The sequence below is a fragment of the Anopheles arabiensis genome, chromosome 3, assembly GCF_016920715.1.
Source record: "Anopheles arabiensis isolate DONGOLA chromosome 3, AaraD3, whole genome shotgun sequence".
Classification (NCBI taxonomy): Eukaryota; Metazoa; Arthropoda; class Insecta; order Diptera; family Culicidae; genus Anopheles; species Anopheles arabiensis.
In genome coordinates this window covers 5,192,522-5,210,777 of record NC_053518.1, presented here as the reverse complement: position 1 = coordinate 5,210,777, position 18,256 = coordinate 5,192,522, and the positions used below count along the sequence as shown (strand labels likewise).

Here is an 18,256-nt window from a genome sequence, read left to right as displayed (position 1 = left end):
GATGTGGCACTCATTTTCTGCAATTATCTTGTGTGATTGCTCTCTTGCTCTCTTTTCTCGCACACACTTTCTTTCTTGGAGCTCACGACGCACACACACCGACATGTGGAATTAGGTTCTTTTATGCTTGGCTTTTTTGTGTATGGGCTTTTCTCGCCAACTTTCCGGCATTGGAGACTGGTTGGTTGTTTGTGTGAGCAGCGTAAAGATGACGACGACGACGACGGTTATGGGTGGCCTCTAACGAGTGACAAACAGGTGGTTAATAATAAATACCGACGCGTAGGGCAAGGTTTGGGAGTGCGTGTTATGGGGGAAAAGGTCTCCTCCTTTGCTCGGTTTCGACGTGGCATTGTCCAAAACATAAACCAACATAGTTTGTTTTGGTTTCGAAGCGAAGATAGAAAACGAGGGGGAAAAGAAGTTTTTTTTCTTTTTTCCGATTTCAAGCTTATTATTGTTTTATGTGTATTTTATTTTATGGCTTTTTAATGTGTTTTTCTATCTCTTCTGTATGTTGATGAAGCAATCTAATTCCTCGTCGTTGTATGGGTAAATCCTTTCCGGAAGATACCGATGCGTGCAAAGCTCTCTTTTACAGTGTGGCTGTATTGGTGGTCCCGATGCCGCTCGCGTGCGTTTACGGTGGAAATCAGCTGAAAGGCGTACCACAATTACGTATGTATGTTATTTATTTTACTTCTCGAACAATTTCCCGGAGGTCATGGTTTCGCGTGAGCAGAGTTTGAGCTATGGTGGGAGGGGTGTAGGAAATTTGAGAACGCTCTGACGGTGAACGGTGTCTTGCTCCGTGGCCCACATTACCATCATAAGCATCTCAATGGAACAAAATTGTAATAAATTGCATTTGAGAGTAATTTGAGTAACTCCATTCCGGGCTTTACAAATGATACTGTCAATGACCCACAAAGTATAGCTTTTGTTGCACGAAATAGTTCAAACTTTGACCTAGATCATGTGCATACCGAACACCACTCCGATAGCGACATAACAAAAAGAAGGAAGCGCTTCCTGTCCCAAATTCATGCGCCAGCACCCTCACCATCCCCAACCCGCTTCTAACTGCTCCTCGCGACGGACTGTTTCGCGACTGGCGTCCACGTGTCGCCTCCGGTCCACCGAACACATATACACTCCCAGACAGAATCCCACGACTGGTGTCGCCCATTTTTTTGTGTCCTCCCCGTTCGTCTCACCCGTCCCATTTATTGCCACCCTCGCGGGCGCACATTCATAATCATTTCTCGGACGTTCCACAGGCACGGAACACGAGGAAAAGGATTCTCATCCAACGGGGGTTTTTGTTGTTGTTGTTGTGTCCCACCAGTTGTGAGCACCAGGCTGAGCCAGCTGTGTGTATTTTGAGAGCGCGTGGATGTCCTTCGCACGGTGTGAGCAGCATCTCTCACACAAAACCGACCGATCGAGACGGTTGTGCTCTGTGCTGAGAAAGAGAGCGAGAGCGAGTGGAGCAGCAGCATGCTCTGATGCTGGTAGTAGTAGTAGTAGTGGTAGTGGTGTTTGTTGGACGGAAGATTTTCCCGTCGCGTTTTCTGGTGATGGTTTCGGAATCTTTTTCCACGCACTCCGCACACGCTCACTCAGTAGATCGTGAGTGTTTCAATGCGTCGGACGTGCATCGCAGTGTCGCGTTACGCCATTCCCGGCACTCGAAACAAGGAGCGTTAGCCACTTGCAATTGTCATCCAGCAACAGCAGCAGCAGCAGTAGCAGCAGCAAGGAAACGGAGTGTACTTACACAAAGCAAAGCGCACGACCTTTCCTCCAAAGCAGACGTTGCCTCGGCAGAGTCAGAAGAACGAAGGTGAACGAAGAAGTGTTGTGGCTGTCTAGGGGATGCTTTTCTTCTACCAACCGAGAGTGATTAGGGCAGCGTAGAATCCATCTACGTACTGTATGCGTGCGTGTATGTGTGTGTGTGTATGTGTGCGGTAACAGAATCAGCCAGTGTACCTGACCACGGACTCTCCGATATTTACGGCTCAAGGATCCCGGCTTGCCAACAAGGGTCTAGTAGGTGTTGTTTCCTGCACACATCATCGAGAGACGCCTACCGTACTAGATTGAAAGTAATTTTTTAAGTGCAAAAATGAGAAGAAGTACCAGGTCACACAGGAATTTGCTCTCGAATTGCTGCCTCCCGTCGAGCAGCTCTTCTGCTTCTGTTCTCTACCAACCTGCTTGCGTGTGTTGACACTTTTGACTCGTTCTGTTTTGTGGCGGCACCATGTGGCGGCACCTGAATGAGGTGCCGCAGTTGGCAAGAGCACATTCCTTGCGGTAGAATGCTGCCTGCAAAGAGGGGTTTTTTCCCCTCTCCCTCGAATGCGTGTGTCGGGCGCGTTGAGCAGTGCGCTAACATACAATACGAGGGCCAAATGGGTGTATTAATATGTACCATAGCACGTGTGCGCGTGTGTGTGTGTGTAGGTGTCCGTGCCTAGAAGAAAAAACTCTTTGGAAAACATCTTTCATTCATCTTCGTTCCCGTTTTTGGGAGCGAAAGGGGGTGAAAAAGATGGTGACACGATTTAAGCAAGTGTTTGCGTGAAAGCCACAGTGGAAAAAACACACTACCCGGTAAACTGTCAAATACTGTGCTAGTGCATGTGTGTGCGTGTATCCGTGCGCGACAAGAGGGGGGGTATCTTTGTGCAAGACGAGGATTAGTAACCATCCCCTCCCTATCCAATGTTGTTGTAATTGTAGTAGTTTAGTAGAAATGTCAAAACTGACAGCTCACAGTTCCCAAATGTTAGGGAGATACACACAGATGGACTTTATTAGTGAACAGTTCGCAAACAATCGATCGAGTATTCGTTCGTTCGTAACCGATCGTACAGTGTGGTGCATGGGGAAGATCTCCTTTAAGGGTGTGTGTGTGTGTGTGCGTGTATTTCGTTCGTAGTACACACCGAGTACGAGTAGCTGGTGTTGTGGCCCGGTTTGAATGCGGGGGGGGGGGGGGGAAACACACAGAGAATGAGCAAACCGTAGACGCGCATTTCTATAAATACCATTCGGCCTTTTCAAGCGTGCCCTGTCCCGACCATTTTGCCTAACCGTTCTGCCGCGCTGCTGCGAATGCTGATCCGAAGTGCCAGATACATCTAGGCACAGATCTTGTTTGCCTCATTAGTCGTTTTTATTTATTGGGAGTTTTATAAAGCCAATAACTTCCCGTTGGATGACTTCAATATTTGCGCTGAACACTTTAACTTACTGTCGAAATGCATTGTTCAATGCTAAAGAATGTTTGAACAAATGCCTCTTGAATCATGTTACAAACAATTTCCTCTTACTATATTTACTATCACTTGAAAAACATCCACCTAATAGCATCATCTCTTTGGCGCCAAATGTGCGTAACCCTAGGCATTGCCATCTTTCTCTGCCTTGTCTTTTCTGAATTTTCATAACATACACACTAATACCCCGCATGCCACCCCGTTCTAATACTTCAGCACAGTCCTCCTCTACCCCCTCAAAACCAACGGAAGCAAACTTTGATCGAATGGCAACCAGAACGACGACGACGACGACGACGGCGATGTTCGCTGACGATGGCGATTGCAATCGAAAGTGAAAATATTTGTTTTTACCCCTTGTGTCCCACTTCCCTTGGCATGGCTGTGTTCTCTCTTCCCTTCAGTTCACGGGTTTTTTGCTAAGCCCCTCTTCTTCTACCCACCACCTCTTCCTGCCTACTTTTTTCTTCTTCTCGTCTTCATCTTCCGCTTCGTGTTGGTGGGAAATCCCCGGGAAAAAATATTTTCGCGATCCGTTCATCCTCAGCCCTCCACGATGGCGTGCGGTTCGTTCGTGTATGCTCATTTTTCCTTTTTTACCACCAAGAGCAAACTCTGTGTTTTGCTCTTTCGGTAGTTTTGCTTTTCTTGTTTGTGCGACCACCTCTCGTTTGCTCTCTAGAGAGAGCGAGAGAGATGGTTGGAGAAATCGTCGCTACGAACGATCGCGTGAAGGGTAATTAATGTTATTTCCCTAGAATTGTGCATGAGTATTAGATCGAGAGCTGTCGTATGTTTTCTACTTTTGTATGATAAATAATCAAGAATATGTAGAACAGGGAAAGGGACTCAACGAAAGGCGAAAAACATTTCCACAGAGAGCTGGGATAAAACGTGTCAAAATTCAGAGAAGAGAACGATCGTACGCCAAGAGCGAAATGATCTTCGTGCGCTCCTCATCGTTCTCCGGAGAGTGTCGGCAGAGGTTTCGGTGTGTAACATCAGCTCCCATTCGAGCAGTAGTAGGGTTTTGCTGCTGGCTGGTGGTGTGTAAAGTTCACTATTCGAAGCGGGTGAGTCGCGTGGTCAGTACATTCGCTGAATGAAAAATTCGTTGGTGGCGCTTGCGGCAAAAAGGGAAAAGTGTCCCCCTCATTTGTCGACCTAACAGGGGCGTCACAGGTGTTTAATCAGAATTTTATCTAACGCAGGCCAAACAACCGTCAGTGCTGTGAGGTGACAGTGGAAACAAAAGAATACAATACTAAAGAAGGTGATATAGAAAAGAAAGCAAGTGTTTTATATATATTTAACACAAGAATATTACTGTGCGTGAGTGCAACGTTTAGTGAAGCTGTTTTTACCCCGCGTTTTGCATTTTATTTTGTGTTTGCCTTTAGCACTCACGCTCGCTCCCCAAGCTGAGTGTAATTAAATTAGTTTCTGGGGGTTTATTTGTCTTCAAACCCGTGCTTAGAAGTGTCCCACCAGCAGGTGTGCAGCGAAGTGTGTTTGTGTTTGTGCGTGCAAGTGCGTGAATGTGCTCTCCGTAAAGGGGAATGGGCATTTTAGTTTGCATCTCAGCGTCGGAAGTGAAATAGATTCGAAAATAGAGTGCAACCAGTTGTGTTAGAAAGCAGTCCACAGAAAACGGGGAGGACCACCCTTCATTTCATCACCACACTCTAGGCGACGTGACTGAGCGTCGATCAACGGCCGAGCAAAATGTATGAAAAACCAATATTGTGTTGTGAAAGCATTTCACCTCCTTTCGTCACCTTGTGTTTTTGTTTACTGTTGTTGTTTTCTTTTTTCCTCCCCCTTTTTTGAATTGCTTTCTTGTCGTTCGTGATCGTTATTATTCTTTCGTTTCGTTTCTTTGTTTCTTTCTTGTTTTAATTGATTGATCTCCTTTACCGTTTTGTCATGTTCTACTACGTAGCCTTTTCAATTGTTTCATTACTTCCATTCTGCTACTTCAAGAACGTTCACATTATAATGTGTTCAAGAAAATGGCCACCTTTTTCCACTCTTGAATGAATATACGTACCTGTGCAACCCGAGTTACCCAATGTTGCAACACATGCTACGGTCTCGTTCGTTTGTTTCTTGTTGTGCCCGAAAGTGCTTTCCCTCTTGTTGTTTTTGTCTATTGCTTTACTGGTTCCAAAATTGTTCCCATGCTAGGTGTAAGTGTTAGGATTGGAGGTGCTTTCGTTATAGTTTACTCTTTCCAGAAGCTTAGTTTGTGTCAGTTTCATTTTCATATCTTATAGTTCAAATTTAAATATTTTTGTTGAGAGTTTGAGATCACTGTCAAGGGAAAAAATAGTCTATTAGAGGTTATAAAGTATACTAGAGGTTCAAACGCAGGGAAATATCCTATCAAAAAACTAGACAGAGGATTTCTCCCACGTTAAGCTTGTATCAGCACTATCTGCAGTACACTTTATCCTAAAAGAGCGACCTTTTGTTCCATCTACATTACCATAATACATCTCGTGCCTACTGGGAGCCCCAACGATGATGCTACCCGTGGAGTAAATCCTGACAAATGTTCTGACAGCTAATCGAATGATAATGTGTTCCCATCGCGGCCTTGATCGGATGAAAGCTTTTTCGGGAAACTTTATCACACACACACACTGCCGCGCCTTGGGGCGAAACGATGGCGACCTCCGTCCAAAGCAGCGACCACATAATCCTACCCCAAAACAATGCGCTCTGCTTGTACGTTCGTGTTTCATCCGTGAGCACCACCGTGTTGAGGTTGGTGGAGCCTCCGGATCCTGTCCGCTATATGTGGCTGTCTTTTCCCAACGCTACGGAAAAAGGACGGCCGAACGGAACAAACAAAAAAAAGCGAGCCAACGGCGAATGAACGGTGAACCCAACCCCGACGGGTTCGATATATTCACATGCAAATGTTTCCGCTTACATGTGTCGTAAAAGAGCATAATACGAAATCGATCAATTTTGTCGATCCGCGCTCTCGCCCCACACACCCGGTGGCCGGTAGCTTGGTCGCGTTCAATGAACTCGTCGTGGGCGCGAGGGTTAAGCAATACACGGAGACCCGTCCCGCCGCCAGCTAATGGCTGCCCGGTCGGCCCCCCAGGATCGTGTGAAGGCCACCCGATTGAGTCATGGAAAACTGGTTTCGATTTTCCACTTCACGTCGTTTTGTTTAGAGAAGCGATTGGTGAGGGGGGTAAAGTTGTTTAGGGACCTGTGAGTGTGTTTCGATACATGGAAAAATCCGTTTTCCAGCCTCTCACTCTCTTTCTCTTTCTGTCTCACTCGTGCTCACACGAGGGTTCGTTCTGGCGGTGCTGGCCAATTTGGGTAGCTAAATTCGGCAGCGAAGATGGCATCTTGAATCGCTCAATTTCGACGAACGACCATAAATCTTCCATTTCGGTGCGTTTTCGTAGCACGGCGGCGGCGGCGGCGGGTCGACATTCCTTCCGGGATGACGCAACGGACGGGGGGAGGGTAGTACTACTGGGCAGAGAAAACATTGCCGAACCGCGTGGTGTTATGAATGTAGATTGTGTCTGTTCCTGGAAATGGGGGAAACGAATAAATTCTGTTGCAAAAATTGTTTGCAGTGAAAAATGTGTGCAAATAACTGCAATTGGAGGACAATGAACGGGGGGATTGTCTTTCCACTTGCCGTTGTCCTAGATCGGCAAGATTTTTTGGTGCTGACTTAACGTTGCAAAGCTCGTGACTTGCTGTTTCTAAATGAGAAAAGAAAAAAAACGCAAATGGCAAAGTAAAATTAGCATAATATTTGCATGCCTTTCGTAAATAGAAATAACACATTGACTTCGTACCTTAGAGAGCCGTTTTTGGAATAGATTTATTTTTGGAACCACTCATTTTCATCGTCAATGGATGGCTCTATTCATGCCCATATTTCCGATGAGTTCACATATTTACATAAGCATAAAATTCAATTTATTTTCCACGCTTGATAGCATTTTATTTTTCCGATCTTTTTTGCTTTTTACTTTTCTTTGACACTATCATGTATGTGTGTGTGTCTGTGTGTTGCTTTCAATCCACTAAACGCTGAGCTTGATCTATCACAAAATGTCAAAAGCCGCTTTTGTGCAGTTTATTTGCTTTGCGGAGTGGATATTGCACATTTCGCCCTTGCGCGTATGATGGTTGCGCGTGCTGCGTGTCATCCACCAGGCGTCTCCATCGGCATGCTGGGAGCAGTGTTTGGGAAATTTGTTTATTCCCTGCACACAAATAAACGCTTTCTGTATTGTTTATTTATTTCAACTTACTTGCTTTTTGGTTCAAAATTCTAGTCAAATTGTAAAACAAATTGAAACCGTTTTTTCCACGTGCGATGATACAATTTCTGCGCGCAAACGCTCACAATCGCATACGGGTCATTATGCTGCTTGATTGTTCTATTTTCAACTACACGTTTTGCTTCGTTTTGAGCACCCTTTCCTCTCCGCTTCAGCACACACAAACACACACACATATACTACTGCACGCAGTGGCAGTTGTGCTAATCAAATCGTTTCGCCGGATTCGCTGATGGCTGTCACTTGTCACATAATCTTTTTCCCCTGATTTTCCGCATTCTCAGACCCGCTAAATGTTGCCTTCCCTTTTATTTCTTGCGCTTCTGCTTACCTTTCCTACTCACTCTTTCTTTCGAGCTTAGTGCTTGTTGATTCAAACGGAGAGAAATCAAACAGAAAAAAAGAAACGTTTGATGCTAGATATTCTACACACAGACACACGTGAAGCATTCTCCTTTTCCCACCTGCTACGCTATTATTTTCCTCCTAACTAAACAACATGGCGAGTAGTGATTTGAGGTGGAGCTGTCGTGTGTTGAGGGTTGAGCGATAGCAACAACAGCACAAAAACATATAACTTAAAATGTAGAAAAACCGAGTTCCCAGTTGCGTGTCGCGCACACGTTTGTACCCTGACCTAGCACGCTCAAAGCGCACATGCATATTTTACAGCACAGCAGCTACAGCACAGTTTCGTACGTCCCTACGGGGCGCAGCCGTTTGGACAGCCGGTTGGTTGGAATTTGATTTTCCAATCGGTCATCGGTGTGATGGCGTGCTGGTGGAATAGAAGCGCAAGCGGACAAGGCAGGCGTGCGACAAAACGTGACATGACAAATTTGATCAATGTCAGGATCTGATTAGCTTATTCAGGAAGCAATCGTTGTACGGCATGGGGGAGTTGCATAGGGGTTACTGCTTTTTGTTGTAGTATTGTGCATCCCAAAGCAATTCAACTTTTGGTCAAAAGTGAGCGAAATGGTTGTGACGGTTTTCGGGGCACAACAATATTGGGATATGTCGGTGCGGTTGTTGTGGGGCCAATTAAAATCTGTGACACAATTGGTACACATTCGAAATCTGTTTTTGTTAAGGCGTTGGGTTTTGATTTTTTCGATGAAAACGAGAGTGATAAAAGGCAACATACCCAAAAGCTTTTTATTAAAAGGTTATAAAATGCCAGCTAAAGCAATCAATAGCATTCACCTTTACCCATTAATTTTTACTTTCAATCAACGCCTGTCCACTGAACTCTGCTGTGTAGCTCTTTCAACGTAAACAGTTCATCGTCTTTTGTGGCTGTGTCGCTTGATTCTTTGTTCCACGACACAATAACTTGTTCGCATCTTATCTTACCATCCATCTGCTCCCCGGCTGCATAAGAATGTCACCTTTAAGCTCTCGAAAATGGCGACGATGAAAATAAAATCGCCATGAAGGCATCTCCCTTCTTTACAGTACTTTTTTATCCTAGACCGAAGAAAACCAGCGACCTTCCCTCCTGTACCCCTCCTATCATGTAGCGTAATTGTTTATTGTGTGTTTTATTTCCACCTCCCCCTGGCCCCTGTTTGGGCGACGTGCGTTCTCGTTCGGCAAATCTGTTTTTACTGATTTCTCTCAACGGCGAAACGCAGCGCAGTTAAATCGTTGGCAAAAGGAAAGCCTTGCAAAATCTCCCCCGTGTCCCATGTGCGCACGCGGTTTGATATTTTTGTCAAATATCATCAGAGCAATTTGAGCAGCAGGGGATGGGTGATTTAAAACAGCAACAATCCTTTCCTGCCCGTCTCACCAACTAGAGCTGGTACATTAACTACTACCAGTAGCAACACGCAGGCAAACCGGCCCACTGGGCACTGGGCAGCCTGGCTCAACAATAGGCGGGCAATTTTGCAAAAGATTTATTTCGAGTTGTTATTTTTAAACTCGGCTTCTTGGTTTGTTTTCCTTCTTTTCCTTTCAAAATAATGTCGCTCGTCACTCGTCAGCTTGTTCTTTTGTGATTGAAGTGTATGAGTGTGTGATCTTTTCTCAACCGGCGAGTAAATTTTAACTACATTAAACCTGCTCGTTCTCTATCCAATTAGTAGTGTAATCGTAGGATAAGTTGAAGCACACACAAAAAAGGGCCATCTCATACAGCAAAGACTTATTAAAGACCGATTTAGTCATTAATCCGCTTTTAATCATTATACGTACGCTGCCGCTTCAATGGATTTTGGTTTTGGTGTTGGGCTCAAAAGTCAAATGGAAAACTTTGTCATCTTCTCAATCTACATGCACACTGTGTATACATGTGTGTGTGTGTGTGTGTGTGTGTGTGTGTGTGTGTGTGTGTGTGTTGGTAAAAGGGAGTAGAGCAAGGATTAAGGCTTTTCCATTTCCATCACCCTTACCCCTCCTCCTTTCGGGTGTGCATGACCCGAGCAAAGCTCAACAGGTGGTTGTATTCTACTGTGCCGTGCGCGGGGCTTTTGCACAAAATGTCGGCCTATTCATAACGCCACCAACACCACCCACCATGACCACCCGCTCGCCGATTCATTCATCTGCCCGGGAGCAATTGTTGCTGACACACACACACACACGCGGATAATGGTGGTTCTCCCGATATGGTTCTGCCAAAACTCGCCCAGTCAAGCCGAATGGTTTAGTTCAAGCCAAGGTGTGTTCTTTTGCCAATATACAGAGGGGAATCAGGGCGGAAGGTGTGTGTTGAATCGGCACGTCTGTAAATGTGTATATCAGGTGGCCCAATCAGCATTATAAATTTGTGTTTTGCCTGTGCACGAACGCCTCCAAAGCACTGTGCCGATTGTATTTGCAATGGCATTTGCTTGAGTTGGAAAACAAATCCGGTTTGTTACGAGGTTTCGGATGGCTCCTGTTTAATGTTGTACTTTTAAATTGAGTTGATAACAAATACTATGCAATTAATGTGGTGTTTTATTCGAAATTAATTCAAAATCATCACGAAAAGTTAATTGGACGAATTAAAACCCTCCCTTGCACGCGAGATAACAACTCAACTCATTTGAAGCGAAACAGGGCCAACCGGGCGGCACTTGAACTCGCCGCATGGACTGGCGGAAGGTCTTTCCCCGAGTCGGGGTCACATCCTGCACTGCTCCCTCTAGTACAGCTTCCTCACATGCACGGTACGCCGGCCATAGTTACTTGCGTGGCACAAGGATTTGTTGTCAAAACTATTTTTAAACTTGCTAATCCCACGAATTATTCACCCTGCCGGCTGCTGCTTGTTGGACCGGATGCTGCTGCTACAAAAAAAAAACACCCGTTGCGACATCATCCACTCCTGCTGCTGCTGCCGGGAGAAGGTGTTCCGTTCTTGTTGCAAGCAATGCGATTTTTGCCCGTGCTCTCGTGGTGTGGAGGTCAGCGTGGTTTTTTGATGCAGGTGGCCGCTTGCGGTACGTGGCGCACCGTTTGCCAACTCGTACGACCACACCGTCCGTCGTTAAACAATGTTTTCCACCAGTCCACCATACGCTTTCGTTATTATTATTATTATTATTATTATTATTATTAATATTATTATTATTATTATTATTGTTGTTTTAAGACAAAATCTCTCCGTTTTTGCATCATCCGTCACTGCGTCGGTGCCGTGTTTGTGCATCTGGGTTGAAGGATGGATTGTTGTCGCGTTGCGTTGCGTTGCAGGGTTTCCGAGGACCGAGGGTGTCGACGGATTGATGTGGAAACATAGTCCCATCATCCCCCTCCACCCTCGTCACTGCTGTTCCTGTCCGCCCCACTGGTTGAATGTTCTAAGAATAGTCACGGGGCGGTTTGTCTTGCTCAAAAGACCAGAGAGCAGACCCAAGGCACCTGCAAAAACCTCTTCTCTCCACCGCAAAGAGGGTAGGGTACGGGCGTCTGGGTTTGATTATTTTGCCTCGTAAGCAAATAAAACCGCGAATGCGTTTGGGCGGAACGACGCTTTGTTTTGGTGTAAAAATTGCCCAAGACAGATCGGCTTTTACATCTTGCAAGTAATTAAACGCGAAGCAAAATAAATAGCGCAGCAGCGCAAATGCTTAAAGAGTTAGCTCACTGATGAAGACCGTCAAGGGAAGGATCCCCTTTTCTAATGCCATTGACCGTGACCTCCCGGTGTAATATGTTCCTAGCAGCAACGCAAGATGATGCGTCTTTCGCTTCTGACGCACACCGTTTCGAGGGAGAAAGCAAAACACATCCTTTGTTGTTCGCTAAGGAACGGTGTCTTGCATATGCTGGGCGAGAATGCTGCACAATGGGTGTACCATGACGGAGTACTGTCACCTGAAACTACTTGAAATGGGCCCTACCACCCCACACAGACCTCACACTGGTGCAGCTCCTGCTTAATGTCTATTCCGTCCCACCAGCAGCACAGTTTGGGTGGGACAGTTTTCTCACCTGTAAATGTTCACACTTCTCCCCGGTCCGAAAGTCCTCGAAAGGTGAGTTTGTGTGTTTGCACATAGTGTCCCATCGTTGCTTCAGGTTGTTTTCGTACCACGAGCCCCCGTGGTCCTCGCATCCTCCTTCGCCCCGCAGGCTTACAAGCTCTTCCACAAGCGCTCCCATCGACTTTGACTTCCTTCCGCTTCACCAGCGCCGTTGTCGGTTCGGCGGAAGGATGAGTGCTCGTGGAGGTGTGAAAAAGGACTCTCGGGCAGGGGATCCAACCACCCACCCAGAGTTTCAAAAGTCGGTGCTTGGACACGGAAAAGCGACACACACATCCATGGTCTTACCAGCGTGAAGGGGTGTAGCGGTAGGTAAATTGTTGTTTCTATCGCAGCGTGAGTTTTGCTGCGATGCTTCTGGGTCGCCCGGTTTTTTGGATAAATTATGAGCACCGCACCTTAACTATGTTGTGTACCACCATTTTCTCACCGTAATCAGTGTGGGTTGGCTGTTTTTGGGAGCTTTTGTGAAACGTAGCACAAAGGATGTAGAGCATGGGGTTTGAAATTGTCATGTCGTCTTCTATTTCACTTCCATCGATGCAGGAGACAGTTTTGATGAAAGAATATGCCATTATACTGTTGTGTTTTAAGTTCACAGCAAGAGCATAAAATCTTAAACATCAGCACACACACCTCTCTAAACCCGGCGCGAGTGTTCACAAGAAAAATCAATCTGGTGCCTGTTTCGCTGCAAAACGATTCACTCCGATGCTACCAGCCACCCTCCAACGTGGCAATATATCTCTTTCGCCGACAGTAACAATCTTCCCTCGAAGCCAAACCCTCCGGGGACCTTTTAAAAGCGAATAGTTGCGCCGTTGTGTGTGTGTGTGCCGCACAAGCCACCTTTGCCATAAATTTGCAGCCGGCAATGTTTGCTGCTGCTGCAGCTGGAGAGTACGAAAGAAAATCACGAAATACACACGTTCGCTTCGTTTAGTTTTGGTGAGACGTGGTGTAGCCTAGAAGGGGAATGGTTGGGGAGAATAGGGCGATAGGATATTTATGGGGCGTGAGTTTTTTTTGTGTTATTTTGGAGAAATGTAGACAAATTAGCACCGGCCTTGTTTCGACGGCCAAGCGTGGGACTCATTTTAATGATTTACTGTACATGGGTATCTGCGAAAGAGGGGGGGATTGGTTCGACTGGATGGTGGGGCATGTCTTTTGAACCGTAATGAGGGGTTCTTTGTCTAGCTAATTTAACGATTTACCACCAGTGCTTATTGGATGCTAAGTGTTTGATTTATAGCAGTCAAAGCAGTGTTTTTTTTTTTTTAATCTTAAAGCGACGAACTTTAGCTTTAAAAGCCCGATTTTTTCCCGAAGTCGTACACACCTACAAACACCCGTCCCAACAAGAGAAAAGTTTGAAGCTTGAAAAGGCTGAGTTTGAGATATTTTTATTACATTTTCATAATAGCAACTCCTCGAGGCAACATTTGCTACTCCTTCCTCCTTTTCTCCATCATCGAAAGCTCATATGGAAAGTTTTGCCCGCCGCTGCACAAAATAAGTCTACGCCACTGGGACAGATTAACGTAACCGTTTGTACTTGAAATACCCCCCCCCCACAACTTACGAGATGAGAGCTGTTTGCAATTTATGCGCGCTAACGCGATTGTAAACTGTCATTTTCACAAAACTCCACTCCAACGCCCTATGGTTTAATGCGCTGGGCAGAAAAACGGCAACACGCACCACCGCTTTTAAGTGCAGGCAAACAAGTAATGGATTTAAAATAATGATCAAATTAATTCCCATTTCCCATTCCCGTGTCAGCATTGCTTACATTCAATTACCATTGCGCAGGGTTCAGGGGCATTTCGCACCGGATGCAACTGTTCGGCGCGCTAAATGTATTCTAATAAACCCATTTCTGCAGTAACAACACCGAACAACACTCAACAACAAATCAAGCAAATGTACGTCTTCTTCCTTACATTGGACGAGATAAATGATGTGAAAAACATTTGCTCCCCGTACCAATGGGTTAAGGAAGACATAGCAAGGTCTCCTCTACCAGCTCGCTCACATGTGTTTGCATTCAATCTAGCGCCGAATGAGCAAGAATAAATTCAATAGAACTTGTGTTTGCTCAATTTCACGATCCATTTCGTAAAAATAGCATCCCTGCACACAACCCTCGCCATACTTACTCGGCGGGAATGATTCACTTGACGTACGTACAATACGCAGCATCGATTGTAGTTGTTTCACAGCAGGCACAACAAGCAGCAGACAAGTATGAATGGGACAGATTAGATCTTGTGCGGTAATGCGTATGTGTGGGGAAAGATAGACGTTCGAGAATTCGAGGATGAATAGGAAACAGGATGAAGGAGCACTACAAGCAGAGACAAATAGAACGGAACAAAGCATGGTCCCCCCCGTCTTACAGAGATAGATTTATTCATACACAAGCAAAGCAACACATTTGACTTGATATTGAGGCGCACTTATTGGCAAAACAAACAAACGATCGAACTGTATATTGTTCTTGTGACTTTTCCTGGTGGGAAACCTTTTCCGGATGCCTCTGTTTACGTATTTCTTCCTCTTCTGTGTCGCCTTTGCTCTTGCCTTTTCATTTCGAGTGTTTCGTCTCTTTCTCTTCTCTTTGTTTTCCTTTGTTTTGTTGGATCGTTTCCGGGCACACATTCCTTCTGTCGTTGGGTGGAACACTCGGGCCATTCAGTTCGTCGTTGCCTTAATCGAGAAGCAGTTTTAATGGAATAATTTCGCTCGGAATATCTTCTAAAACATTCCAATTTAATAGAAGTAGAGAGTTCCAAAAGGAACAATACTTTCCGTACGAAATGTATTAATTATTACCGCTAACAAAACGCTGTAAATGCCCCACGTCGTGTGTAAAACGAAGCACAAAGATAGCGAGAGAATGCGACGAAAACTTCCGCCCCGCAGTTTGGCCGACGTTCAGGCTAGACCAGTGTCGTAATAGCGCCAGTAACGATAGTTATTAACCGGTTGTCCTAATTTTTCGTTCCCCGTTTTCTCGTTCCCCCCATTTTGCATCGACCATTAGCGCCGCGCTAAACGAGCCAAACCGAAGAGTGCCAGAGAGGTTATAGCCCGAACGGTGCAAACGATAAACGGATTCCGGGAGGTTGCGTTGACTCGTTGACCTCTTTGTCGCTCGTGGATCGGGCATACGGTGCACCGAAGAGTCGACCGGTAAAACACACATACAGAAATTGTACATAACACGAAAGCACACAATCATATCCTTTCCTCCTGGTAGGTTGAAGGGCGGCAGTGTACAATAAAGTGTACCGAAAACAAAACCGAAACGATTTAAAACGGAAATAATCCAATCCCAATCCCTGCAATCTTCGTCCGTTGGGAAAGCTTCGGAGTGGTGAAAAAGCAAAAAAGGGAAAAAATAGTTGATAACTCTTTAACACAAAAGCTCCAAATAGTGGCCAACGGGCCACTCTCCCGCCAGACACGTGCAGTCGACTTCCACGTTTCACTTCACCAGCGTGTTCACTGTAGTGAGTTGCACAGAAACCACCGAGTCTCACACATATACAGTCTTACACACTGAACCCATAGACAAAAGCGCGCGCGCTCGAGCCCTCCATCTCCACCTTATCTCCCCCGCACGACCCATCGCGTTTCAAAATGTCCCGCTCGACGGCGTCCAATCAGCAGCGACGGCAAAGATCAAGGTAAAGGAATGATTCAATTTACTACTTTTTCATATCAGTTTTTGTTCATTTTGTTTTGCTCCCTTTGCTGTTAACTCGTTTTTAATCTGTTTTTAAAGTTTTTCTTTTCTGCTTTCTGAATGTCTGTCTATTTCATATTTTTGATGTTTTTATGCTCGTGCTTTACGTTTTGTGTATATTTCGTCGACTTATTTTACAGGTTCATGTGTGTGTTTTTTACTTGTTTCAGCTTGCCTTTTGTAAATATTATGTGTTTAGTGTTGTATTTACAATCTGTAACACATTGAAGAGCTTTCAAATATAGTTTCTTTTTGTGACCAAAAACCAAATAGCGAACCATTTTTAAAGGGCTTCCTAAATCACGAATGATTTATTCATGCCTGGTTTTGTGGGCTCTTTTCGAAGGTTTTTTGCCCTGCTAACTTACCGACATACGTTCGGGCTACTTAAAAAGACCGTTTAAGGGCTGCCGATTAGAATCGATTAGGTGTGAGCAGCTCATGTTGCACAAGCGAATACTCAAATGTATCCCACTCCCCTACTCTTTCCCGGTTATCAGTAGACCGTCTAATCGTTTCTTTCCCGTGCCTTTGCTACGCTCGCAACGGTTCAATGATTTTCACCTCACTTTAGAGCACGAAGCACGGAAAGAGAAAATCAGCATCAAACAAACCCTACGATGCGATGAAAGCGAAACGAAACATCACTGGATGGTCGCCTTTTTTTCGCGTTTTGTTTCAGCCGTTCCCGACAATCAAACGGAAGTTTTGTTTTTTGCCTCTAAACCTCTGGCCGGCTGATCAAATTTCGGCTCGCATACGCAGAGTTTAATGGAAAGTTAAAGAGAACAGAAAGCGTAAACTAGTACCCAATGCACAAAAATGGAGGTATTCGAATCAGATCGAACACGTGGCAACGCTTTTTCATCTCAAGCATGGCATGCGGCATGAACCAGCCTGCCCACAAACAGAAGTTAGTGCTGATTTGCAGCGGAACACAGCATTTTCACTCCACCGGATATCGATTTCGATCGAAGGCTCTTCAGCGTGAAGCTAAACTTTCACTTTACCGAACCGCTTCCATGGTCCTTAGCCAGTACGGCTCGGTGCGGCTGCTTCCCTTCGATCGATGCTTCGATGCTTTCGATGTCCGCTCATCCATCCGAGGGCCATTTCCGGTTCATCGGATATTTTGCAGCACAAAGCCGGAACACTGGGACGACGAGGGTCAAGCAATTCACTGCCATTTTCCGCTGCCGCCACGCCTTCCAGCCTTGACTGTCCCTGGGCACGGGACAGGCGCTCCAGAAACGCCTCTTCTCACCACGGAGACGCAGTAATGGGGCAGAGAGGGAGAGAGAGAGAGCAGCCACGGTAATAATATTATTGTATCATTTTTCAACTCAAACAAGCGAATGCGTCCGGGAAGAAAATGGCTCCACACCACTCGACTAGATACTTTCTATCGAGACCATCGAGACTCTACGGGGTTTCCCTTCGCGTACCGTATAGATATAAAATCATTGTCCCTGTCCGTTGCGTCAACAAATTCTTGGCCGTTTTTTTTTCTCTCCTCTAGCACACCCTTTTCTCCACCAATAGTGTCGGCTCATTGCCCAGCAGCTCCATGCTGCTTGGTTTGGTTGCTGCTTTGCCGTCCATTTTTCTCCCGGCGCCTTTAGCGCTGCCAGCCACACCATGTTGCCCGTGACGGTGACGCCAAACGAACGAAAGAACGCCCTGCTTTGATAGTCGATAGTTCCGGTTTGGGTAGGGGAGATCGAAAAAGCAGCAAAGAAGAAAAAAGGCATTTAGTAATGAATGTGTAGGGCGTAGAGAGAGCGAACGCGAAAAAAGAGCTAACTTTGGCGGGCTTAGTTTGCCCAACATAAATACTGGCAAGTGGTCGAAATGCAAAAAAAAGAAAACGAACAATGCACAGGAAGAAAACACATTGCACTCCGCGAGGAAGCCTAGTCAATATGTGTTGTGGTGCGAGTGTGTGTATTGGTTTTTGCTCAATACACTATGAAACATATGCGCCCGGAACAACAAACGCCGTCGAGGGAAAAGTGACGAGCGTGTGTGGGTTTGTTTGCATCCAGCGCGATAAAGCTGATCGATGAGGCGTTCGCTAACGCACCTTGCTCATTTCATCCTCATGAGAGTTTCGTTATTCACGTTCATTGATTTTTCATAGAGGAAAAGATAGAGGAAAAGCTACAAATATTTCTTATAAGTATGGATTTAAGAGAAGTGCTTCGTTATGAAGACTTTAATGAGTTGCTTGTGTTAAAACCGTAGCAGGTTAGCTTATATGCTAATTGAAAGGCTGCACGGTTTGACGCCTTCTTAGTGTGATTGTCAACGCGTAGTGCAACAACAAGCAAATCATCGGTTCGATTCTCACGTAAGCCAGATCTCCTTTACGCTTTTCTAGTTTATACTTTAACGGCTTTT

At 45.5% G+C, this 18,256-nt stretch overlaps 1 protein-coding gene across 1 annotated transcript in view; it reads left to right on the top strand.

Annotated features, from left to right (window-relative positions):
* The first annotated feature begins 1,640 nt into the window (after positions 1-1,640).
* Positions 1,641-18,256, top strand: part of LOC120900470 (receptor-type tyrosine-protein phosphatase kappa) — an 82,932-nt gene continuing 66,316 nt past the window's right edge. Inside the window, exons 1-3 of the mRNA XM_040307516.1 lie at positions 1,641-1,846; positions 4,502-5,017; positions 15,152-15,797. Coding sequence (XP_040163450.1) covers positions 15,751-15,797 — 47 coding nt within the window. The 5' untranslated portion in view covers positions 1,641-1,846; positions 4,502-5,017; positions 15,152-15,750. The remainder of the gene's footprint in view (positions 1,847-4,501; positions 5,018-15,151; positions 15,798-18,256) is intronic.